This window comes from Corapipo altera, unplaced genomic scaffold (genome assembly GCF_003945725.1).
Source record: "Corapipo altera isolate COAL_440 unplaced genomic scaffold, ASM394572v1 55, whole genome shotgun sequence".
Taxonomy (NCBI): Eukaryota; Metazoa; Chordata; class Aves; order Passeriformes; family Pipridae; genus Corapipo; species Corapipo altera.
The window spans coordinates 641,578-666,888 of NW_020884882.1; the positions used below are offsets into that span (position 1 = coordinate 641,578).

Here is a 25,311-nt window from a genome sequence, read left to right on the forward strand (position 1 = left end):
CACCCTGTCAGCAGGGACATTACACTCCTTGTTTCTCTCAGAGGCAAAACCTGATGCTCCACAAATCGAGTTTCTATCACTCAGCTGCAAGCAAACTGAAAAAAAAACCCTCCTCCAGGGATTTCTTTCCCAATATCACAAGTGCAGCTGTGCTGGACATCAGGGCTTTGCACATCTGCACAGGTATGGCAGGGCTTGGCACACAGGCAGAGCTCTGCCAGGACACCCTGAAGGCACAGGACACCAACAAGCAGAACATGAGCAGGGAACACTTTAAGTTCTACTTTACAGTAAAAGCTTTAGGAGTGAATACGTTGCAATTAGCCATTTTTTTAATATCTTTCAAACAAATCTTTAAACCTTTTCTTTATTTGAAATGGAAGAGCAATAAACATATGTACTTGCCCCTAGATAGATATGGAAAGATACCAGATGAGTATGTTGAACAATTTTACTCATTTAGTGCTTCAAGACTCAAGAAACAGGACTTCAGTGTTCAGAGGAGGTTGTTGCTCAAACCATGCCCCCATTTTAATGTAGGTTCTGTATTTCCTTATTTATCCATATACATACAAAGGCCATTCTGTTCTTTGTTCCTGCACTGGGGACATTATGCTTTCAAATGTCACCAAGTATAACTTTGTGAAGCTGCACTTTCATGGACTTCCTTTCAGTAGTACAAAGATTCAAAGGAAGATGAATGACACTATAGTAAGTCACAGAGTGCCTGGAATAGCCGAGATAAGCACGGACACAAGCCCTTGTCCAAACTTCATGTGGATCCCTTTCACCAGCACATTTTGAATGGGATGTGGTTTGGCCAAGTTGCTGCTGGAGGATCTGTGGGTCTGTACATGTGCTGCTCAGCCCTTTTGCAGCCTGGAGGAGGCCAGTCCTGTCCAGCTGTTAAAGTGCACCTTGCTTCCCTACGGAGCACTTGGGAATGCTGCAAGGAAGCTGGGAATGTGAGCATTACCCCCCAGGGACAGAGCCCCACGCCCCACACAATGGAAGGATGGGCTGGTCCAGAAATGGCAGAGGGCTGGATAACAGCTTGGAGCTCACCCCTGGAGGTGGTTCCAGCCACCACCTCACAGACACCACTGCTGCTGCAGACACCCAGTGCAGGACACCCGTCTCTGGACTTCACACTGTGCCATGCCAGGCTTGATCTGGAGGGAAGGAGAGGATCAGCCTGAGGAGCTGGAGTGCCTACATTAGTGTGGTTTGCATTCCCATCACAGAGGGGCAGTGGGAGCACGGTCACCCCGGTACAGGCAGTGCAGTCCCACCCACAAGCTGGTGACAAAGCTGCCTGTAACACCTGTTACACCCAGAGCCTCAGCAGGGTCTTAGGCAACTCCCTTGGGTCCTGTTGCTGGGACATAGGGGAGGTCTTCTGCACAGACAGAAAAGTCCCCTTCCCTAACGTCCTGTTGGGGTGTGCCTGCTCCAGTGCCTTAATTTGGCTCTGGGGTGCACTTCTGAATCTGATCTCATGACTTTCCCCACTTTTGGATTGCATCCTGGAGCAGCTCTGCAGAGGTCGGGCTTGGGACAGTATCAACCAGATTCCTTTCAGATGAAACCAAACCCAATATGCTCCAGGAATGCACCTCATGCTCCCCAGCCACTGATGGGCGTTCAGGCTGCAGGGTCAGCCCAGAGCCTGTCTGGAGCTAAAAAACACCTTGTAAATCACAGAATAGTTTAAATTGGAAAAGACCTGTAAGATTATTGAGTCCAACTGTTAATATTGCCAAGCCCACCACTAAACCACATCCCTAAGTGCCACATTTGCATGGCTTTTAAATCCCTCCATAGACGGTGACTCCACCACTTCCCCAGGCAGCCTGTTCCAGTGCTTCACAACCCTTTCAGTGAAGAAATTTTTTCTAGAATCCAGTCTAAGTCTTCCCTGGCACAACCTGAGGCCATTTCCTCTTGTCCTGTTGCTTGTTACCTGGGAGCAGAGCCCGACCCCCACCTACCTCCACCTTCCTGTCAGGGAGTTGTAGAGAGTGAGAAGGTCCCCCTTGAGCCTCCTCTTCTCTGGGCTGAGCCCCCCTGGCTCCTTCATCAGACTTGTGCTCCAGACCCTTCCCCAGCCCTGTTGCCCTTCTCTGGACACACTCCAGCACCTCAATGTCTTTCTTGTAGTGAGGGACTCAGAAATGGACCCAGGATTTGAGGTGAAATGTATAGTTCATACGTCAGGTCCTTGAATGTCTGGGTCTGCTCCCACTGCACTGTGCTTGTACATTGGAGCCCAAATCCTCCCAGATTTCCCTTTCCATCACTTTTTGCTCTGAAGTTGCTTGCGGACCAGAGCTTTCCTTTCTAACCCCACTGCGTGACAGCAGCGGGGCAGTGTCTGTGAGCCTCTGCTCCCATCCACCCTGCTGTGTTTTTGTGTCCCAGCTCACAAGATAAAGAAAACGTGAGCGCTGCATCTGCTGCTTTCCTATCCCCTTCCATGAGATGTGCCTCGAGCTGCGGGGATGAAGCATCCCGGGGAAAAGTCGAATATTTCCCTGTGACTCCGTGGAAGCCCGGCAGCTCCGGCCACACCGATCCCACACCGCTAGATGGCAATTGTGGTGTGTGGATGAATGGGACGGACCAGACGGAGCGTTCCCGCAGCCGGGGCTGGGTATGAATGAGGGGCTGCCCCCGGCTGTCCTCCCCCTCCGGCTCCTCCTGCCGCCTCCAGCCTCCAGGTGCTCTGGGTTCACTGGGAGAAGGCGCTGGAGCTGCTGGCCCGGTGGCAGGGTGGGCACTGCCGCTGGGATCCCGTTGGCTCCTTGACGGGTGAGTAACGAGCAATGTGTTTAATTGTTCATAAACTTGGGCAGCCCAGGCTGGTTCGGGCTGCCTTGGTTCCCTCCCTGGGAGAGCTGGCTGGGGTAGCATTCCCAGTGGGAGAGCTCAGCCTGGGAGGCTGAGCCGGGGTTGACCAGCCGTGAGCTCGTCTGCTTTCACTGTCAGCTTCGCTGTGTTTTATGGCTCCGTGCAGAGTAACTCACGAGTGACTGGGCTTTTCCCACCTCCTGCAGAGAGAGCAGACCTCGCTCTGCCACTCCATTTGTCAGAGCATGCCGCAAAAAGTTTGGGATACTAATCTTTATAGAGTCATGGAATAGTTTGGGTTGGAAGGGACCCTAAAGATCATCTTGTTCCAACCCCCTGCAACCATCTTCTACTGTTATATCTATTAATGCTGTAACTTCAGTTCCGAGAGGTTTTGTGCTTTTTTATTATGGTAAAGCTCTGTTTCCAAAGCTGTTTTTTTGTGATATTCTTCTACTTCTATACTCTGCTTTGCTGCAAAGGTTTAACATCCCAAAATCCCACACTGGGCAGTTGTCACTAACCCATGCTGGGAGCTTTGCCACCGCTCAGAGATAACTTTGTCAGATTTCTCCCTCCCCCCCAGATAAAAATCAATCATTTGTCTTCAAACAGTTGTGACAGCCTTGATCTAAGGAGAAAAAACAGCCTCCCTAATCCATGGGGGAATTTTCCCCTGCTTGGGCTTTATGAAATCTGTTGGGACAGGGAAATTGTGCTTCTTCAACCTCCCTCTGCAATGCCTCAGCTCTCAGAAACTCGGGTCATCCCATATAGCTGGCAGAAAAGAAACAGAGCTTGAGAAATGCCGGGTGCTCTTCAAAGGAGTCCTTGTAACTAATGATCCCTCTGCTTGGAAGCATCACAGAGCCTGAGTATGGATGGCTGGGAGTCGGGAGCTTTGCAAGCCTGAGTGTCCTGAAAGTGATGGGTGGGTGTTTCTGTGTGATGGGGCTGATACTCAGGGCGAGGGGGGAGGGAGGAGGCTGAATGCTTGTTTGACAAATAACAAAGCTCTTTATGAACTTAAATTAAGACAAAGAGGGTTATTTCTTCCTATCCTTGCTATCATTGCTCCTGAGTGTGTGGCAGCCCTACCTGGCAGCTGGGCCGAGGGATCTGCTGTGCACTGGAAATCATCTGGAAGCATTTCCCTGTGCAGGGTGTAGTGAGGGTCCAGTGAGTCCCAAGCATTGGCCACTGCTGTGGCTGCCCTTAGTTAAGAATTTATTGCTCATAAGGAACCATTGCATTAATCCAGCTACTGAGCAGGAAACTTCTGCTAAACTGGAAACCAGCATTTTTTTTTGCTGCAGCCATGTGTCTGAGGGCAAAGGGGAAAGTGCTCTTGGAGATCTGGTCACAGAACTGCAGCCATCCCGCACACATGCCGGCCACGCGCCCCATGCGGGAGCTTTCTCTTTGCCAAGTGGAGCGTGTCCCAGCTTTCTGCCGGCCTCTCCTCGCTCAGCCTTCAAAGGGAGGGGGTCTGGCAGCCCTGACGGGTCACTGGCTTGACACGATGGGCTGCTGGAACAGACAGATTTCTCCTGCCGAGCTAACGGTATTGAAAACGACAGAGACGCAAACACCCCGGTGATTAATGAGACGGGGATGGGGAAGTCAATCTGAAAGCCAGGGCAGAGATATCAGCCCTATAAGAAATATGGGAAGAATTCATCCCTAATCTAATCTCACTGAATTCCACAAGCATGCAAGACAGGGATCATTTGCTGCAGTTCCTTAGGCTGAGAATTAAACAGGAAACCCCCAAGGATGTAAGATGCTCTCCCAAATACCAATGTGCTTGTGTGCGGAGGCTGCAGAGCATCTGCCGTGGTCTGGCTGGGAAGGGCTGATGCCCAGGCTGTGGGGGTGCCAGCAGCAGCACCCAGCAGCACCCAGCTCAAGGATAGGGAGCTGGAGCCAAGCCTGGGGTCCCTGGCAGGTCTTGCTGCTGCTAATGATGCTCTTTGCCAAACCAAGTCCCCGAGCTGGCAGATGTTCCAAACGGTGAGGGGTTCTGGCTGCCTTGCTCTCTGCTGTGCTCCTGTGACACTCTCTCAGGGGCTGTTTACAGCAAGGATAAAGATTTATGGTAAACCTTGGCTCCCAGACTCTTGGAGCTGTCTCTTCCTCCAAGTTTGGTCTGTCCCCACTCCGGCTGGGATTACAATGAGAGGTGGCTCAGAGAGCACAGGGTAATTAGATCCTTACAGGCACTCATTCACACCATTGCAAACCTACTGTTGGAAGCAGAGACATAGAGATCAGTCAGCTGAGTCACCTCCTGGTCTGGGGGGCCGCTGGGAATTGCTTTTGGATAGGTAATGAGGGGATACATCCAGCCTCACCTGCCCTCTTTGAGGAGCCCTCCATGGGGAGGAGGTTAAATCAGGGGATCCTGTTCCCCCCTACTTGGAGCAGGGAGCAAGTGGAGAGTAGGAGCAGAGAGAGAGGGTGAAAACAGTGTTACCTGCCCTGGACTGGGTCTCCAGCTTTGGTCCTCCCTGTGAGCCACTTGATATCTCCCTGCTTCTGCCCTGCTCATGGGAGCCAACTGTACCTTCTCCAATTCTTTTTGCCTGGGGAAACTGAAGCAAAATGTCCAGCGTAAGATCACAGAGCTGGGCTCACAGCACAGGGAACCAAGTCATTCTCCCTCCCTAAAGACTAAATTATCCCAAATCACAGCCATAAACCCCCAGCATCTCCTTGCAGCTAGATGTTATGAATGATAGTAATTCCATTGCACCAAGGAGGGACCACTCCATACTCCAGGCAGAGATAAGCCTTTGTTATTCCCTGATGTGGTCACTGTAGGGCATTTGGCCTCTGCTACCTCTGTGCTCAGCCATCCCACATGCCCCTGAATCTCCCCCTGGCTCTGTTGTACCTACAGGGATGCCAGGCCAGCACAACCCCTCTCCACTGGTGGGATGGCACGGCATGGAGCACAGCTGTTGCCAGCATCAGCCCCACTTAACTTGGGAGCCTGCCCAGGATCTGGTTCCTCTGGAACGGTGCCGTTCACGAGCGCTCAGCCGTGTGAGGTGATTGTTCTGGTCTCGAGCGCTGGAGAGCTGCCATTTATTGTGTGCAGGAACCCCCCCCGCATCTCCCACCGCCGGGTCCAGGTTTATTTCCCCGTTTTCCAGGAGGAGACCACTGATGTCAGCTAACTTGGCCTGCGTGCTTTGTGGTGTGAAAAGGAAAACAAGGGCTTTCAGTTTCAATCTGTCCCTTGTCCTCTGAGGGGAGAGCTGGCCTTCCCACGGTGTGTGCTCCCACGAAGGCAGGTGGTGACATGGTGACAGCTCTGACACCATGTGCTGGAGCCACGTGCGTAGAGTCAGGCTTAGTGCTGTGCTGGTCTGTGCTGGAGGAGAATGAGCATTTTTGGGAGAAGATGGGACACTTGGGGTCAATCCCTGTCGTGTTATGCTTCCCATTTGACCGCAGGCAGGTCACTCAGTCCAGCTGTGCCTCAGCCCCACACCAGAATAACAACAACAACAGTGGCCTTCCATGGCAGAACGCTGTGCAGATCAGTGCATGGAGGACAGAGAAACCTTCACGTGAGATAGGGATTGGGCAGGAGGGATGTGCCCTGGGAGCAGCACCTTGGGCATGGTACATGGTGGTTGCTGCTTCTGACCTGCTGGGGACATGGGCACAGGAGCTGTGCTGGGAGGGGGGTACCCCCACCTGTGTCCATCTGCTGGGTGGGGTTCTGTGTTGTCAGGGCAGGGAAACGGCTGAAAGCAGGGAGCTCTCTGCCTTGGAGCTGCTGGTTCTCCCACGGCAATGCTGTGGCAGCCGCCCAGGGGCTGACCTGCCCCAGCCCCTGCCAGACGTGCCAGGATCTTCAGCTCTGCCTGGAGCTGACCTGGCATTCCCTGGGGAAGCGTGACTGAGCAGCTGGCTGGGGTGAATGGCCCGGCGTGTATCCCAGCGTCTCCGCTGGTCGATGGGAGAAGCCGCAGCCTTGCCCCAGGCAGCTCCCTCGGCCACAGTCGAGCTGCTGGGGTGGGGTCGCAGGGGTGCTCAGCCCTCGGGAGCTGCCGGCCAGGCAGAGCTGTGTCCCTGGCTCCCTGAGCAGCGTCCTGGAGCGAAGGGCAGCCCGTCGGGGCGGCCGCCGGAGCGTGGTGCTCTGCAGGGGTCCAAAGTTTGCGAGCCAGAGAGTTTACCCGGCAATCCAGGCTCTAATTCCCAAGGAGCCCAGCCAAGAGGCTCTGAGAAGAAGCAGATAACAGGGCCGGTACCCTCCATCCTCATTAAAATACTTTCTCCGCAGGAGCCCCCCACGCCTGCCCAGCCTGTTCCAATTAGCGCCGCGGCCGGGAGAGCAGGGAGCGGGGCTCTCGCTGATGAAAAGAAAACACTGCAGAGCTTTCAAGTGTCAGGGGAGGCGGGCGGCCCCAGCTGGGACAGCCAGTGGCTCCGTGTCGCTGGCTGGCAGCGGTGAAGCGGATCATGAGCCGGGTCACTGAGTAGCAGAGCAGGTGTTTCACGGCCAGCTCCTGCCGGGAAGGGCCCTGGGATTATAGGTGGGGAGATATGGCAAAGCTAACAGCTCTTCGAGAGGTGCTGAGCACCCTGTCCAGTAGGTCGGGGGGTGGGAAGCAATAATCCCACTGTGAATGAAGAAAATGAGTATTGCACATCGTGTGGGTTTGCTGCAGAATGCCTTGGCAGCTTCAGGAAGAAATTGGCTCTGGTTTGGGAGTGTTGGGAAAGGCTGCAGCCTGTCCAGGGAGCAGGGATGCTTTCCCCAGGGCTAACTCTCCCCTGAGACACCCCTGGGGTGGAGCTGTCCCCAGCCCTTGGCTCTCTGCTGGGGTTCTTCACCAGGACCCCAACCCAGCCCACCACTTCTTTTCCAGGGGCTGGCAGTTTGTGACAGGGGGCGATGGCTGAGCCTGCCCAGGCTCCAGCCGGTGACCCAGGGCTGGCAAGCTCTGGGGGTGGAAACCCTGAATGTCACCCAGCCCCTCACCCCAGCAGCTTTACAGCCAGTCTGGGGCAAGGAGCACGGGCAAACTTGTCCCTGGCTAGAGACCACACCAGCTCCTGGCCTTGGAGCCCCTGCCAGGACGTGTGTGATTCACCCAGACCCAGCCTGGAAAGTCTGGAGCCCAGAGAATGGCTCCCAAGTGGGGTAAAGCTCCCTGAGCCTCCAGAGGGCTGTGCTGAGTGTCAGGCCATGTGGCAGACAGGTGACAAGGGTGGGTTTCAGCACTGGAGTATAAATGGCTCTGAGGAATGCAGCACTGCCTCTGGGGACCCCCAAGGCTTTGGGGAGCTGGACGGGCAGCACAGAAGGCAGCACACAGCCTCTTCCCTGCCTTATTTGGGTACTTGAACACAACATCAGAGGGTGGCAAGCCCCAAATGTGAAAGAATTTTAAGCTTCTCAGTTGCATTAAGCAGCAGGTTGGGAGTGCAGTACGCCCAGCCCAGGGTTTATTACACCAAGTTAACCCACACTTGTCCCACCTCCGCTTTTTCTGGGGAGGAACCCAGACCTCTGTGAATGTGCCACTTCCAGGTGGTGTCCCAGAGACCTGATGTGGGCAGCAGGACCATGGTACTGCTCTGCACTGGAAGCTCCCTGTGCTTTGGAAGCATCTTATGTGAGAGGAGACCTGCAAGGTGCAATTACACTGTGTCTCCATGCAGCTTTCTCTGCATGTTGGACTTGCTGCCTTCCTGGTGCTGGATGCCCTTGGGGTAAATTAGAGGGAGTTATGGTGGTGGTCCCTCAACTGGCACTACCTGGCTCAAGTAGCACATTCAGGAACACCTGAAACTCTTGCAGGAATCACTGACTGAAAGCAGGGGCTGATGCAGTCCATCACTGTGCCCATTACTGTGCCCACCACTGTGCTCTGAGTCAAGTCCAGCTGCTGGGCCACCTTCCCAGACAGATGCCTGAGAGCTGGGCTAAAGTGGGTTTCACCTCTCTAAGTAGCAAGGGAAAGGTAGAGGCTGAGCCAGCAGCCTCCCAAGAAAGGGATTAGCAGAATGATAAGGGAAGCCAGCTCCTTATCCCATCATAAACAGTTATTAATATCCTGTCCAGCCTTGGGCTTGGCAATTCCCCGTTTGCTTTCAAAGGATGTGCCCCCAACCAGAGTGTGCCTTAAGCTACTATAACTTCAGGGAGACAAACACCATGGAGATCTTCTGAGGTGTCACCACAGGCAGCAAAGTCCTCCTGATACCACCCAGACCACCGGGCTGTCCCTGCCCCATCGCCATTGTCACCCAATGCCCATGAGGGAGGAGCCCCCCTGCCCAGGGATTGACATGCTGAGGGTCCGTGGTGTGACAGTGGCAGCTGGGCTCTTTCGTCCCCACCCGTGGTGCTTGGCACACTCCAGTAGTGTTGTCTGGCAAGGAAGGGTGGTCTGGGACTAATTGCAGTCGGGGACTTTAATGTCAGGAGGCAGGAGCATAAGAGGCTGCTGGATGTCCCAGCTGGAAGGGAGTCTGCTGGCCAGCCTGGCCGTGTGGTGGCAGGGAAATGGAGGGGAAGCTGGAGCAGTCTCAGCCTTCTGCTGTTGTCCAACAATCCCTTTATCCAACCCCTCCAAAACCACTCCCCACAATCTCTGGGCCTGTGTATGGGAGTGTGTGATCTTGTTACTGAGGGGTTCGCTAAGACTTCGACTTTCACAGGGCACACTGAGGTGCTGTGATGCCACCCAAGCTCTGCCACTTGGTTTTGTGGTTCCAGCTCTGGTGACTTGTTGCAGGACCATCACATTCCCCTCCCACAAACCACTCAGCACCACAGGCTCCCTCAGAGTTGGCCCTGCCCCAGCCTGGCAGCTCTGGGGGAAGACAGGGAGGGAGCCAAGGGCTCACCCCAGTGCCTTTGTCCTCAGCGGAGAAGGACGACAGCTGCCTCTCCCTGCAGCTGCCAGGGCATCCATCATCCTGGGCGGTATGGAGAGGGACAACCACAGCCCTGGGCTGAGCAGGGAGGGTTCTGTTCCTGCGTGGCCAGGGAGGGGCCAGGCAGTGATTTAGGAAGAGGGACAGCTGTGGGCAGGGGTGCACGCCAAGGCACATGGCCAGCAGCTCCGGCTGTGAGTGCTCCCCACACACATGGCTCCACATTCCCATGACACAGACCACGTGGCAGGCACCCAACTGACCCACGGATGTGTGTGCAGGGATGGATGCCCAATTTGAGTCTGCTGGACCTCCTTGCCTGGTTTTGCCCCTTAGTGTCTATGCCAGGGTGAGACTCCTTTCTCCCGGCTCCCAAAAGTGTCAGAGAAGGGACCACCCACACCAGAGTTTCTGCTGAGGGAGGCAGGACAGTCTCAGGAGTCTGGGGGCGAGGTCTGGGAACCAGGGCTTGGATGCTCAGGAGCCTCAGGCAGGGCCAGTCCCATTGAGGGACTCAGTTCCATGGGGCTCTCCCCTCTCACAGCAAGTTCTACCCCAGCATTTCTGTCCCCCCACAGGGAAGACCCCTATGGATAGACACTGATAAGGTGTGCATATCCTCTCCTCCCCCCTCTCCTCTCCCTTGAGGTCCCCCAGCTGTTGGGGACCAGCATTTTGTCTCATACCCCAGCCCTACCAGCCCTGCCACGTAACTGGAGAAGGCACCAGGCTGTCCATGGCACGTGGGGATTATCTGGGATACAATCAGGGCTGTGAAACTGGTGGAGCATATGGCAACAGGGCGACTGCTGTTCGTGCTGCGGGATTGCTGAAGAGCTGAGCTTTCCCCCTCAGAGATAATCCATAGCCCGATAAACCCACTGCCAGGGCCTTTCCCCCTCTGACATTTGGGCTGGTTTACACTATTCATGGCATTGCAGCAGATAGGCGTTGTCAGGAGGAAACTGGAGTTTTCACGGATAAACCAGTCCCTTCCATACCCCGTGCCTCAAACAGGAAGGATTTGTCTTTTCCCTGGACTGCTCACTCTACAACAAGACTTTCCAGAGGACTTTGTGACAACCAAGAGCCTTAGACCTCTTGGACTTCTGTTCCGTGGAGAACTCAATGCAACCTTAGTACTTAAAGGGGGCTTATAAAAATGAGGGAGATTGACTTTGTACACAGGCAGACACTGACAGGACAAGGGGGGCTGGTTTTAAACTAAAAGAGGAGAGATTTACATTAGATATTAGAAAAAAATTCCTCCCTGTGAGCGTGGTGAGGCTCTGGTATAGGTTGTCCAGAGAAGCTGTGCCTGCCCCATCCCTGGAACTGTTCACATCCAGGTTGGATGGGGCTCTGAGAAACCTGGTCTAGTGGGGGGCATTTCTGCCCATGGCAGAGGGTTTGGAATTAGATGATATTTAGGGTCCCTTCCAACCCAAACCATTCTGTGATTCTGTGGCTTCTGCAGGTCACCAGTGGAAGGGGAGGGAGGGTACAGGGTACTGGGACCAGGGTACCCTGGAGGTCTGCTGGTAGAGTCAGCCCAGCACTGTGGTGTCACCACCCGTGCCACCTACCCCTGGCACTCCTGGTGACTGCCAGCCCCCCAAAATACAGCCGACATCCCCCAAGTCCTCACCACCAGGTTCTGCTGTACCTGGAGTATGAAATGTTAACTCCCCGCCATCCCCTCGCCCAGCAGCCTGCCCTCATCAGCACTTCCCTCTCCAAACTGAGATGGAAATAGTTGCAGCTCCGGACAGTTGATTATTTAAAGCTGTCGGGAGTGTTTAATTTAACCCTGGATTCATCATCTGCAGCTTGTTTCCATCCACCAGGCACCCACGCTCCCCCTCTCCATGTAAACTCGGCCGAGCTCCTCACCTCCAGCAGATCTGTTTCCCCCATATCCCTGCACTGACTGGCACAGCGAGGGATGTCCCTGTGCCAGAGGCTGTGGGCACAGCCAGCTCGGGGGGGCTGTGCTGGGATTTTAGCTGGGCATTTGAAGTGGATGTGGAGTCCCTCACTACTGCCTGGGCATTATGAGAGGGAGTCCCAGAATGACACACATCGGAAGTGTTTCTTACCAGAATTTTTCTTCCTTTCTCTGCTGCAAATCCCTCTAGCAAAACCCTCACTTTCTTGTCCCTGTCCCAGCCCTGCCAGTTCTCTGGGTTTTTCCTGTGCATGGCTGTGGCTCCCGCTACCATCAGACCTGCCTTTGGCGTTCCCAAGGCCGGAGATGGAGCACTGGTATAACTGAGCTGTAGATGGGAGTGCACACGCCTGCCCCACAGCCCCAGCCCCTCCTCCAGGCATGCAAAGCATCCCTAAAGCTCATCATGCGTGACCATGTCCCAAGGCAGGAGCAGTGCCCTGCCTGCCATCTGCAGAAGCCCTGGCATCCCCTGGGTCACGAAAGGTTCCTCCAAGGCTGGCTTAGCCCAAAGGTAAGCCTAGCACAGACCCAGCTCCATTTATAGAAAGCTGCAATTAGAGGCCAGCATTTTCCTGAGTCCTCCAGCAGCACAACACACTTTGGCAAAGGAAAAAAATATATGTCAAATCCCAGACCTGTCCTTGGGATGACCCCTGGAACAGCAGTGCTCGCTCAGGGGGCGAGTCCACAGGATGGCTCTGGGAGAACCCACTGCAGGGGCTGAGCAGTTTAGAGCTGAAATGGCTGGAGCATCCCATCACTGCCTGCTGGGAAGGGGTTTGTGGGGGAGCACTGTTTGTGGGTCCCCAGTGTGGCCGATGGGTTCCTATCAGGGAACCTCCCTCCCCACAACCCAGGAACAGTTTAAACCTGGCTAAACCCACTATGTTTGTGGAGTGTTTTTTCCCTTCCTATGTCAGTGGTTGGACTGTTGAAAAGTGCCCAGGAAGGAGTGGCTGGGTTGAGAGAGCAGCCCCAAAATAAAGAGAGACAGAGAATGGCACAGCAGTCACCCCGAGGTCACATCCATGTCCCGGGGTGGTGACAGGTCTCCTGGCAGAGGGGAAGGCTCTGGAGCAGCAGCAGGCTATGTTGGCCAGAGTGAGATCCAGGCAGCAGTGAGGGCAGGAAAGCAGCAGGAGAGGAGCTGCACCCCCTCCCAGGAAGCTGCAACCCAGCTCAGCCATGAGCTACTGCTGGGAGAGCGAGAAACCCCCATTCCACCAGCCCCAAACTTCCTCCCTAGGCAGAGCTGAGCACTTCTTGTGCAAGGCAGAGACCAAAGAAGTTGGAAAGACTTGGCTGCACCATCCTTCCCACAGCCCTTCGCTGGGATGGCAGGAATCCCCTGCTCCTGGTGCCAAGAGCCTCTGGCCAGGAATGAGCTAAAAAGCTCATTTTAAATCTTTCAGCCGTGGGACTGGACAAACTTAATATGCAGCAAGAGGGGGAGTTAGTCAGAGCTGCCATGTAGGGACCAGGACATTTATGAAGTGGAGAAAAAGTATCTAAATAGCCTGGATTAACTGGTGAGGGCCAGCAGGCCAGCCCCATTCCCAGCAGGAGCTGTGGGAGCTGCTGGACAAGGCAGTGAACCCCTGTGTGCCTCAGAAGGGATCTATGTGTTACAGAGCCCTTCCAGCCTGCAGTATCCCACAGCCAGCAGATGCTGGTGGCCTCAGAGAGCTCTGTGGTGACCAGGCAATTTGCAGAGCTACTGGCCAGGGATAAGTCATGTACATGCACAGCCACAGATGACGTTGATGGGATCAGAGAAGTGGCATTTATGGGCAGTGCTCCAAAACATGGATTCCCCTTTAAGTGAGAGGGATGATATTTAACCCCAAGCTGAGATGAGTATTAGGGATCTTTCACCAGGCTCTACCAAGCACTGGGATCTGAGCAGATATTGAGCAGAGGATGCCCAAGCTCTGAGAGCCTGTTGAAGGATGTACTACTGCCCAAGCGCTCCTCACCTCTTCCCTCATGTCAGGCACCTCCAGGATGCTCAAATCCCAGTGCTTCCAAGTACCACATGCTGTGGGCATGCTGGCATCACACTGTATGTACACTTCTCCTAAGCAGGCTGGAATAGCTGGTGCACATGGAAGGCACCGGAGTTCCGGGGGGGCAGCTGATGAATGTGTGTCCCAGCCACAGCTGCCTTCCCAGTGCCCAGACTGGCCCGGTGAGCACCAGCTGCAGCCCTCCCCTTTCTCTCCTTGCAGCTGGCAGCTGAGGTGGCATCTCGGCGCTGGACCATGGTGCTGTGAGGGCGAGTGGTCCCTGCCCACATCTCTGTGCCAGCATGTGGGCTGCCCCCAGGCACGGGCTGCTCCTCGCCACACTCCTCCTCTGCGTCCTCCTGCAGCAGCCAGGCAGCAGCAAGGCATGGAAGCAGCACGCCCCGCGCCTCCGCCTCGCCTACAAAGGTAGGGGCTCCTTGGGGTCTGCACCTTGCCTGGGAGGGCTGGGAGAGAGTCCTGCAAGGAGGGAGTGAAGGGGTGGCCAGGGCCTGGGGACACAGGTAGCAGCCTCATGGTTGTGGCTATAACATCTCCACACATTGGGCCCTTGGGATGTTTCAGGGGTGCAACTCCAAGCAGTCCCTGAGGATGCTGTACCAGTGCCACTGGCACTGGAGAAGAGGACTGAGTAGGGAAAACTCTGCTCTGGTCCAGTGCAATACCAGGACCAGAGAGGATGCCTCCTTCTGTTCAGACTCACTCTGTGTGTCTCACAGTGTGTCCTGGGCTGGGGCTGAACTGGGCATCCCTGGGGAACGTCCCCTGCCTTCAGCTCACCATGCAGTGGGGACACTGAGCCCCAGGACAGTGCCACCAGCTCCTTCCCCTGCCTCCCACCAGCACAGTCCTGCCTGTACCTCTCCTCTCCTGCCAGGAGAGACTGATTCCCCATGCAGATCATCTCCCTACTGCACTTTCCCCTTTCCCCCTACATCCGTCTAGTCTGTTTAGATGATGAGTTCTCCAGGGGAGGCACCATTTTCTCAAGGCTGATGCAGAGGGGGGACTGCTTTGGTGACCTGAAGATGCAGCAATGGCAGGCTGACAGGTAGCACAGCACACAGCCCAGCAGAGAAGTGTGGGAAGGGAGTCCCTAGGGAAAGAATCTCTACAGGGGAATGACCTCAGCAGCTAGAGGAGAGCTCTGCTAACCTGGCAGCTCCTCACCCTGCCATGAACCTGGAGCATGGACGTGGCCAATTGACCTGCTTTCAGGTTCTCCCATGTGAAAACAAGTAAGCTGCTTTTGAGGATGGCAGCTCATCAGCACGTCCTCAGGGTGGCCTTGGACGTGGCAGTCAGCAGGGCTGGATCAGCCCCCTCCACACTCGAGAGGGGACAGAGCAGCTTTCTCATGGGCACGGCATTCCAGGTTCTGGGGCCATCCTTTTGGCCTGCTCCATCACCCTGAGGAGCTGCTCTCCAGGCAGGGACAGCCAGCATAATGGAAGATGCTCTCCGTTTGTGGCTGCAGAGGACTGGACCTCCCAGGGATGTAGGATATCTGTGTGAGGAGAAGGCTTTGCTGATAGCCCAGCTCAGAAACACGGTGCAGAGTTTGCCTTTCCTTGGAGGCAGAGGAGGCAGAGCAGGGCTGCTGGGGCAGAGGGACTGCTGACTTCAAAGCCCCACAGTGTCCCGGGGCCAGACATGCCAAAAACCCTTTTGGGCAGAGGCAGAAGAGGAAGCTCCCAGCATCGGGAGGGCTCAAGGACGAGGTGAACAATGGCGAGGGGATGTGACTCATTGACAGCACAGGGCAGGTTCAAGGACACAATGCCTTGAGAAGTTTAGGTTTAAAAACCCCTAGGAGAAAAAAAAATAAATAAAAGGAGGCCTTTGAGGGTCCATCCGCGGGGTCAGCCTTGCCCTCAGATCCCAGCATGGGATGGCAGGCGGAGCCCTCGGCGGGACGGGGGGACAAGACGCAAGCAGGGTCGAGAGAAGGAAATGACAGCAGCGACGACCCGGGAGCACAGGAAGGATGGGGCACAGGGCACGGGGCCAGGAACAACAGCAGCGGCTCCCACCCCGCCGAGGAGGAGGTTTATAATAGCACACCGGCCACCCCGGCCGGGCAGGGGCAGCCTAGGGTTAGCTGGGTCAGGCTGGGTCAGCCCCAGCGCTGCCCGAGCTGAGCCTCTCTCTTTTCCAAGGCTCTGCAGCAGTGTGGGTGTTCAGTGAAACCACAGCACGCCTGCCAGCTCCTCCTGCAGGAATATCCCAGGAACTGGCAAATGGGTCCTTTGCCAGCCTTTGATGTGCAGCCAGCCCAGCCCGGCAGCACCCCGCAGCAAGTGCTCCAGAGGGCAGGGTGGTCATAGGGCTCTGGTTATCGGCACCAAGAGCTGCCCTGGCACGTCCCTTATCAGCCAGCAGCAGTGAGGGGCCAGAGCCCGTTTTAGCACCAAGCTTCCCCCGGGCTTCGGGGATCTCCTCCGTGGGCTGCTGCGCCTGGCGGCGGGGGAAGGGGCCAGGAGAGCCCTCCGGCACAGCCGGGAGGTGACCCCAGGAAGCCCAGGTCACCCTGCGTGGAGGATGCTGTAGCTGAGGGGCAGGCGGAGATGATGGATGGGACAAGGCAGTTACAGTGGTCCCGGCAATAGAGACAAACACCACGGCCTTGGGAGGCAGTGAACGCAAAGGAGAGGATGTTTCTCTGGGCTCATCTATCGGTTTGCCATGGCACAGCTGCTGCAGAGATGCCCTGGTTCCCTGCCTCCAGGGCTGGGTTTGGATCAAATGCCCTGGGAGTGAGAAGAGACTGGTTTGTGTGGGGCAGCTTCCTGGGTCTGGATCACAGCACTCAATGTCCTCTTGGTGAGGGAGCAGAGCCGTGCCACGGGGTCAGGCTCAGACCCTCATGGTCATTAACCTGACAGAGGAAGCAAGTGCAGGGCAGTGAATCCTTCCAGGGTTCTCCCATGTATTAACCATGGCAGCAGGGAGGGCTCCTCCATCACCCTGCCTGACCTTGTCCTCAGCGTGTCAGTGGGTGACCAGCAAGTGACACTCCCTAGGATCAACCTTGTCCTCTGCCCTTCTCTCCCACCCCAACCTGCCTCCCCAGAGTCCTGCCTAGCATTTCCCTCCTCCCTGAATCAGGCAGGTCCTGATGTTGGCAGACATAAGAGAGTGAGTGATGCACTGCACTCCACTGCGGACCCAGCAGGGACAATGGCTCACAGGCTGGGACAGGAATTCAGCTGTTAATCCCATTCAGCTAGAGGAAAATTGCTTGGAAATCTTCTCCCCTGTATCCCTGGTATCCAGAGGAGGCACCCGAGGAAAGGTGGGGAGTGCAATGGGGCTGTGCACAGTTTTTGCGGGAGCAGGAGGAGAGCCAGGAGCTCCCTCATGTAGCTGGAAGTGGCTCCTGGCAGAGGAGGATTTGTGGCCCCCCCTTACAGGAGCTCTGATCCTGGAGGAAGGGGAGACGGAAGCGCTAGCTGGGAGCCAGCCTGGCTGCTGGATCCGGGCAGGGACCCACGTGCTGCTGGGCCCAGCAGGGACCACCAGACGTCAGTGGCGTCTCCAGCCTTCAGGCACTGGCCCTGCTTCCCCTCTGCCCTGGAAAGGGGGTGGAAGGAAGTGAGACAACCTCCCGGGTCAGCCGGTTCCCTTCGGATGGAGCTGTGCCCGTGCCCACGTACACCCCACCTGCACCTGGGGCCGCACGTCCACCCACGCTCCCATCCACACTCCACTCACCCAGCCAGCACTGGCTCCCCTCCACAGCCTCCCTCCCTCTGCTCCTGACACACTGCTTCAGTCCATGTGATTTGGGGCAGATTTTCAGCCTGTGTCTTACAGATCTCTCTGGGTTCCCAGCTACACTCCCATCCAGCGCAGCCTGTCTCCGTCTCCTCTTCCCATGGCCCCACTTTTGCCCATTTCCCTGCACAACACAAAAGCCAGGAGTAGCCTTCCCAGCGTAGCCAGGTCCCTATCCCCAGCCACATCCCGGCACTTTTGGAGATGAAAACTGTATGTTATGATTTCTGGAAGCCCCAAGGCCTGCCCCAGTGCAGGTTTCTCCTGCCCTGATCCCTGGGAGCAGGCTCAGGGGCGGCAGCTGCTGCTGTCCCGTGTCCGGTGCAGCCGCCGCTCCGGCGGCACTGGGGGGTGATTGCCCTGACAACCAGCCACCAAACCTGGTGCTGCACATCACACACTGATGCGGGCCCAGGGGATGTTGTTTCAGGAGTTTTAACCAAAAGAAAAGAGCTTATTGTCTCCCTCACACACCCCCATGGCTGCAACTGTGCCAGAAGGGCCATGTGAGCCACCCCGGCTGCTGAACAGGAGGAGCTGCAGCCTGAACAGCAGAGCCTTTCCTGCTGTCCTGTCTCCACTCTCCATGGAAGGTGCTGGGTCCATGGCACACTTTCCCCTCAGCAAGGTGGTTCTTCCCTCCAGCAGTGCCAAAGGGTGCCACAAAAAGCACTTTTCCCTAGCTAGTCTAATGCCCAGGACACAGAATGGGAAATGTGGGGTGCTTGGTGCAGGGTTGGAGTGGCATCCAGGACACAGCTGAAAACTTCCTTTACAAGGGTCTGTCTCTATGCTCCCACCCTCCTGCCTGTCCTTGTGCCTGGAGTGAAGTCCAGCAGCCACTTCACAGACTCAAAGGGTGGGCAAAGAGGGTGTCCAGACTGGGCTGTGGTGACCTTTCCTTGGAGGTTGTATTTGCCCCAGCAAATAGCCAAACCCCTTTTTCATGCAAACTCTCTTCATCTAAAATGCATGGAAAACATGCCAGGAGGCACAGCAAGCAAGTCTCCTCTGCTCCATCCTCTCCCCACAGTTTCAGGGTGCAGAGGCCCTGCAGCTTCAGGAGTTCTGCAATCCAGGCTGGAAGCTGAGCACTCTGGGCTCCTGGGTTGGATCCCTGTCCTGCTCTGTGCCCTGCAAACCAGCTCAGCCAGGGCAAGGTCAGCACAGTTCTGCTCTCTGTAGGAGTGACTCTTTCTCCCAGGAAGGAACATGGAGGAGACTCCATGATGAGCTCGGGGACACCAAGGACAGTGGGTTTCACTGAGGCAGAGGCAGGAATTGTGATTCCTTGGAGTAAGAGTAGGTAACCAGGGCTGTCCCAGCCAGGGAGGCACAGGGCCTCTGGCTGCTGGTTGTGTTGCTCATGGATGGGTTTCTCTTTCTCCCACATTGTGCTCCTCAGACCTGCTGAAATCCAACAGCTCTCGCCTGCTGCTGGCCTCGGGGGATGGGATGGATTTCCAGGCTCTCTTGGTGGATGAAGACAGAGCCTGGCTGATGGTGGGAGCAAAAAACCACATCTTCCTGCTCCACCTGGACCATCCCAGCAGAGAGCCTGAGAAGGTCAGTGCTGGGAGGAGGGTGGTCCTGGCCAAGCTGGCCTCTTCCTCCCTGGGAGCAACTCCTTGTCCCAGCACCAGGGCGTGGAGGTGGATGTGCTCTGAACTGGGCTGTTCTAACCTCACTGGGGACACATTTACACCAGGATGTCTCAATCACTGGGGTCAACCCATCCCTGGCAGTGCTGGGCCCTGCTGGGACGGGCTGACGCCAGGGAGGGACAGGGTGGCTTGGCCAGGAGAGGTGACCTGGGTGGACTGAGGGCAGTGCCCAGAGCCCTGCAGTCACATCTAGTCCCTGCTGCTGCAGCAACAGCTCCAGCAGTGAGTCCACTAATGTCATCCCAAGACATCCTGCTGGCAGGGTGCACAGCTCAAGCCCAACAAAAGAAAAGCCCATTAAGGCACCGCAGCCTGGCGTTCCCACGGGCCGGGATCCAGGAGAGCCTGCCCACTGCCTGGGCGTGCCGTGGCCCACCCAGGCTCTGTCCCCATGCCGGGTTCACTCTGAGTTGATTTGGCAGGATGCCCACTGGGCCCTAGGGACCCAGGGGGGTGTCAGACCTGTGGCAGAGCAGCCCCGTGTCCTTGTCGTGCACCTGAGCCTGGCAGCGCCTTTTGACTGAGCCTGTTCCCACTGGTGCCGTGGGAGCCATGGGAAACAGGGGCTGCATCTGAGGGGTCGTTGTGTTTCAGATTTTCTGGCCAGCCCCCAGGGAGCAAGTCGAACACTGCCAGCTGGCAGGGAAGAATGTGGAGGTAAGCAGGGCTGGCAGCCCCAGCTCATCGCCTTTGGCAGGTTACCACAGAGGTTAAACACCCCTGTCACCCCGAGAGCGAGCCTGGGGGTCTGCCTGGAATGGGGTTGTGGAGCCAGCCAGAGCCAAGCCCAGCTGGCCAGGTGCCATGGCAGGGTCTGGCCAGGCTCCTCATCCCCAGCAGACACACCAGGACTCAGCCCAGTGACAAACATCTCCCCCTGTGCAGACAGAGTGTGCCAACTTCATCCGCCTCCTCCAGCCCTTCAACCAGAGCCACGTGTTCGCCTGCGGCACCGGCTCCTACCAGCCCGTCTGTGCTTTCATCCAGCTGGGAGCCAGGGGGAAGGTGAGGAGCACCCTGGACAGACAAGTCCCTATGGCAGAAGGTGCCAAGAGATCCCCATTCCCAGGGAGCAAAGGGAGAGGGAGCCCCAGGGCGTGGGGAGGGTGGACAGCCTGGTGCAGTTCCTGACATTCACATGACGAGAGCAACTCCAGCTTGGCAGTGCCAGGGTGTCTCATGGAGATGGGACCAGGTCCTGGCATGCTCCTCGAGGACTCCACTTATCACAGACCTGAGCACTCCAGCCTCCTTTCCACTCTTTCCCACAATCTCAGCTTGTTCCCCTGGGCTGACATCTCCCCCTTGGCTCTGACAGGGTCCTGGGGCTCCCCCCATGCGGCTGGTGACCCACTCCTTGGAATCGGGGCGAGGACGGTGCCCGTACAGCCCCCATGAGCCCTTCACGGGACTCCTCGTTGGTAAGAGCGAGAGGGAGGAGAGGCAATGCTGGGAGGGGAGTATTGGGTGTGGTCTGTACTGGGAGGTGCTGGTTCCCACCCACACCCCCCTGACCCCACAGATGGGGAGCTGTATTCAGGTACCTCCAGTGACTTCATGGGCAGCAGTGCTGCCTTCTTCCGGACCTGGGTCCACGGGGCAGAGCAGAGCTACATCCGCACGGAGCAGAACCAGGACCACTGGCTACACGGTAGGAACAGGGGGACTCATGGAGGATGGGGGGGTTCTTCTGACTGCTGGGGAGAGGCTGAGGCCAGCACTGGGACCAGAGCTCTCTGGTCTCACCCAGTTCTCCTCTTTGGGGGAAGCACTAATGAGGCCACTGGTGGGATCGAGGCTCCAGCATGCACTCCACAGCCTGAGCACTGGGAATGGGGCTCTGCCTCCCAGGTAGCCAGGTCTACGCAGGCCCTGTGTACCCTCAGCAGCTGCTAGAGGCTTTCAGGGTAGTACCACAGGATGGAATGAGGACACAGGGCCATGTTGTGCTGCTCTTTCCCCCCACAGAGCCAGCATTCATTGGTGCCTACGCCATCCCCGACACCTACAACCCGCACGATGACAAGGTCTACATCTTCTTCCGTGAGACAGCTGTGGAAGCTGGGCAGTGGGAGCGGCGGCACATCCATGCCAGGGTGGCCAGGGTCTGTAAGGTCAGTTGCCAAAGGCCAGTATTCTGTGGATGGGTGTCCCACCGGGTGGGCTTTTACCTCCTCTGGACCAAGAGGCATCCCAAACAGTGAGACGTGAGGGTGCCACTGCACACTGACCACAAGGCAGAAGGCTCAGGGCTGGGGATGTCCTGATGTGGGAATAGGGAGGGCACAGTGGTGGGGGAGGCTCAGAGAGGCTGGACTGACCCCAGCTCGGTGCCTGGCAGAATGATGTTGGAGGGAAGCGCAGCCTCATCAACCGCTGGAGCACGTTCCTGAAGGCCCGCCTGGTGTGCTCCATCCCTGGGCCCCAGGGCACCGAGACCCACTTCGACCAGCTGGGTGAGTGCACAGCCCTGGCTGCAGCCGGGAGCAACACTGCTCTGCCACAACTGCTCCCTCCCAGGGAGGAGGGCACAGCACCAAGGATGCCTGCCTGCATGCTCTGGACTGATACTCCAGCTCTGGGGTACCTCACCTCAATCCCTCTCTTTGCAGAGGATGTTTTTCTCTTGCGCACCCGGGACCCCCAGAACCCCCTTGTCTTCGGCCTCTTCACGGTCTCCAGGTGAGCAGGACCCTCATTAGCCCCTGCGTGGGGCAGTCCAGCCCCCCAGCCCCTCAGCAGTGCAGCTCCACAGGGAGCCCTGGGTGGAGAAAGGCAGGACCAGCACCCAGATGGCTGAGGAAGGGCCACCAGCCTTTCCCTGCTTTCCCTGCTGCTGGTTCACCAGCCCAGTGCCAAACCACAGGTTTGGCATCAGCACAGCCAGCAGTCCCACAGGCTGGACTGGCTATTCAGAAGGGATTCCTGTCACCCCTGGGGTACTGTGCACGACTCCAGGGCTGACAGGGGACAGCGTGGGCTCAGGACTGTGGGCATGCATATGCCTGGTCCCCGTGGAGAGCTGGGTCACTGACAGCCCTGTGGAGCAACCGGGACAGTGACAGCCCTGTGCTTCCCCACAGCGGTGTGTTCAGCGGCTCTGCCGTCTGCGTTTACTCCATGGCTGCCGTGAGAGCTGCCTTCAGCGGCCCCTTTGCACACAAGGAGGGATTCGACTACCGCTGGGTAGAATACAAGGGCCGTGTCCCCTATCCCCGTCCTGGCACGGTAAGGGGCTGGGGAGCACCTGCGGGGGGCAGCGGGACAGACTGGCCTGGCTCTGATGCAGCCCCGTGTCACACAGTGCCCCAGCGAGACGTACGACCCCCTCCTGCAGTCCACCAAGGACTTCCCCGACGAGGTGATCAGCTTCATGCGCAGCCACCAGCTGATGTGGGAGCCCGTGTACCCGCAGGGCCGCCAGCCCGTGCTGGTGAGGGTCAATGTGCCGTACCGGCTGCGGCGGCTGCTGGTGCACCGGCTGGAGATGGAGAGCCGGCACTACGACGTGCTCTTCCTCGGCACAGGTGGGAGCTCACACCGGCTCTGGGGACGCTGTCACCGCGGGGCAGCTTGCGTGGTACGTGGCTCCCGCTGTCCCAGGGGCTCCCAGCCCTGACAGCTCCTTCTCCTGCTGCCTTCGCAGATGAAGGCAAAGTGCTGAAGGTGGGGCTGGCCGGCGGGGTGAGCCGTGGCACCGAGGTGATCAGCCTGGAGGAGATCAGTGTCACTAAGGTACAGGAGGCCATGATGGCACCACAGGGGCTGGACCATGATGGCTGGACAGGGGCTGACCAGGCTGCTTGCAGGGAGCAGGAGGAGCTGGGACTAGGGATCTGGGCCAGGGTTCTGGCATCCTGCCACCCCCGGGGACACAACCCCACTGACAGGTTGGGGCACGCAGGAGGAACTGACATGGCTTCAGCACCTTCTTGTTCCCTTCCAGGTGCCTTCTCCCATCCTGGACATGAAGTTATCACCGAAACGGGTGAGTCCTCCCGCCTGCTTCTCCCTAAAGCAGCCCAGGGACAGGGACAGAGGGAAACTGGTCCCAGCCCCTCTACCTGAGTCCCTTGGCCCCAGGGCTTGCAATTTAGGGAATGGGATCCTGCCAAGGCATTAGGGAGGTGGCAGGCTCTGTCTCACGCTCCTGGTGTCCCCCAGTGTCACCCCCCCAGCACGGGACAGGAGCTCTGTTCCCTGCCAGCCCTGGTCTCCAGCCATGGGCTCTGACTGCTGCTGTTCCTCTTGCCCGAGCAGCAGGAGCTGTTTGTGAGCAGCACCCATGGGCTGGTCCAGCTCTCCCTGTACCGCTGTGAGCTCTATGGCAAAACCTGCACCGACTGCTGCCTGGCCAGGGATCCCTACTGCACCTGGGATGGCAAGACCTGTGCCCCACACCTGCTCACTGAGAAGAGGTGAGTGTCTACCCGGGCCAGCCCTGTTGTACTCCTGCAAAGGGATGATGTCAGAAGCAGGAATGGGCAAGTGCCAGCCTTGGAGCTCTATCCACTAGGCCAGACCCCTACTGCTACTCTGCCTGCTTCAACCCTTTCTGGTCCTTCTCCCTGGCTGCTGTGCCATGGAGGAGTCCCACAGCCCAGGGTGGGTGCCACCCCACAGCCCTGTCTGCTCTCCCACAGGCGTGCCCGCTGCCAGGACATGCTGAAGTCTGACCCCCTCAGCCAGTGTCAGGGCACAGCAGAGGGTGAGCACCAGCCCCAGCCCCTCTAAGAAGCCCCAGTGTGGGCAGCCAGCTCTGCCACGGAGCAGCCACACCCAGGAGGGCGGGCGCGATGGAGCTGGGAAACCAGTGCCCCCACCTCACGTTGGGTGCTCCGTGCTGCCCTCCCTCCCGCCTGTCACGCAGGGGACTCACCCCTTCCTCTGTCCTGTCCCCTGCACAGGGACTGCTGCTGTGGAGAAGCTGGTTTTCGGGGTGGAGAAGAACTCAACCTTCCTCGAGTGCCTGGCGCGCTCCCCGCAGACGACGCTCCGGTGGCTGGTGCGGCACGGCGAGGAGACGGCCCTGAGCGAGGTGCGGGGCACGGGGCAGTGGGGACGGGCAGCAGGGGTGGCTCGGTCGCCAGGGACTGACCCGGGTTCTCTGCCCTTGCCCCAGGTCAGGAACAATGGACATTTCTTGGTGCTGGAGCAAGGGCTGCTGATCCGCCAGCTGGCGAGGGAGGACGTGGGCACCTACGAGTGCCAGGCGGTGGAGCGCTCCTTCTCGCGGCCCCTGAGCCGATACAGCCTCCGCGTCATCGGACATGAGGCCATGGAGCTGCCGCCCTACAAACGGAGCAAGGGGGCTGAGCTCGGAGGGACCCACCAGAGCCCCCGGCCCCGCACTGACCTGCAACCAGGCTACAAGGGCTTCCCGCGGGCCCTGGGCGCCCCGGGCACCAGCCTGGACGCCTATTGCAACGCCCTGCGGCACCAGGAGAGGCAGCGGCAGAGAGCCTGGCACCAGAAGTACCCATCCCCGGACAGCAAGAACGGCCGGGTGCGGAGGCACCCCCAGCGCCTGTGAGGGAGCCAGGGCTGCCCACGGCTCCCTTCCCGATCTCTCCAGGGCCTTCTCATTGGCGTCAGCTCTGAGAGACCTCTCGCCTTCCCATGCAGAAATGCCTCGCTCTTACTACCTCAATCCCTGCCAGTCCCAGCTGCTTCTCCATGTGCCCCAGGAGCACCAGGGCCAGGGCACACAGCCTGCGCCCGCTCTCCGAGACTCTATTTACCTGCAGAATATTTATTCTCCTTGTTTTCCCCTGGCCCTTGACGACAATCATTAGCAGCAGCAATAATAAGCACAGAGGACAGAGAAAGGCAAGAACCAGCTCTCCCAATGGTTCGCTGGCTCCCGGCAGCACCCAGCCAGGCCATGGACACTGGTGCATCCAGCCTCCCTCCCCTCTGGAGGTGCCAGAGGGCTCACCTGGGCAGCTGCTGAGGTGCCAGTGGAGCCCAGATGCTGCTGGAGGCAGTGGGACACGGCTGCTGGCTGAACCTGGGCTCCAGGTGTGCAGAGATGCCCATGTCCAGCCCAGCTCAAACCCACTTCAAACCACACTGCCTTCTTTTTTCAATTTTGACATTTATATTACCGGGAAAAAAAAAAAAAGAGAGAGAAGCAACAGGC

General features: G+C 57.6%; 1 protein-coding gene across 1 annotated transcript; it reads left to right on the top strand.

The window, feature by feature from the left end:
- Nucleotides 1-2,696: 2,696 nt before the first annotated feature.
- Nucleotides 2,697-25,235, top strand: LOC113945748 (semaphorin-3D-like). Its single transcript, XM_027640282.1, has 18 exons — nt 2,697-2,811; nt 13,933-14,136; nt 18,911-19,071; nt 19,764-19,826; nt 20,055-20,174; nt 20,488-20,590; nt 20,692-20,820; nt 21,138-21,283; nt 21,511-21,625; nt 21,782-21,851; nt 22,253-22,397; nt 22,474-22,696; nt 22,816-22,904; nt 23,116-23,157; nt 23,430-23,587; nt 23,813-23,877; nt 24,077-24,207; nt 24,292-25,235. The coding sequence occupies exons 2-18, from the start codon at nt 14,013-14,015 to the stop codon at nt 24,700-24,702; spliced, it is 2,295 nt and encodes a 764-aa protein (XP_027496083.1). The 5' UTR covers nt 2,697-2,811; nt 13,933-14,012; the 3' UTR covers nt 24,703-25,235.
- The last annotated feature ends 76 nt before the right edge of the window (nt 25,236-25,311 follow it).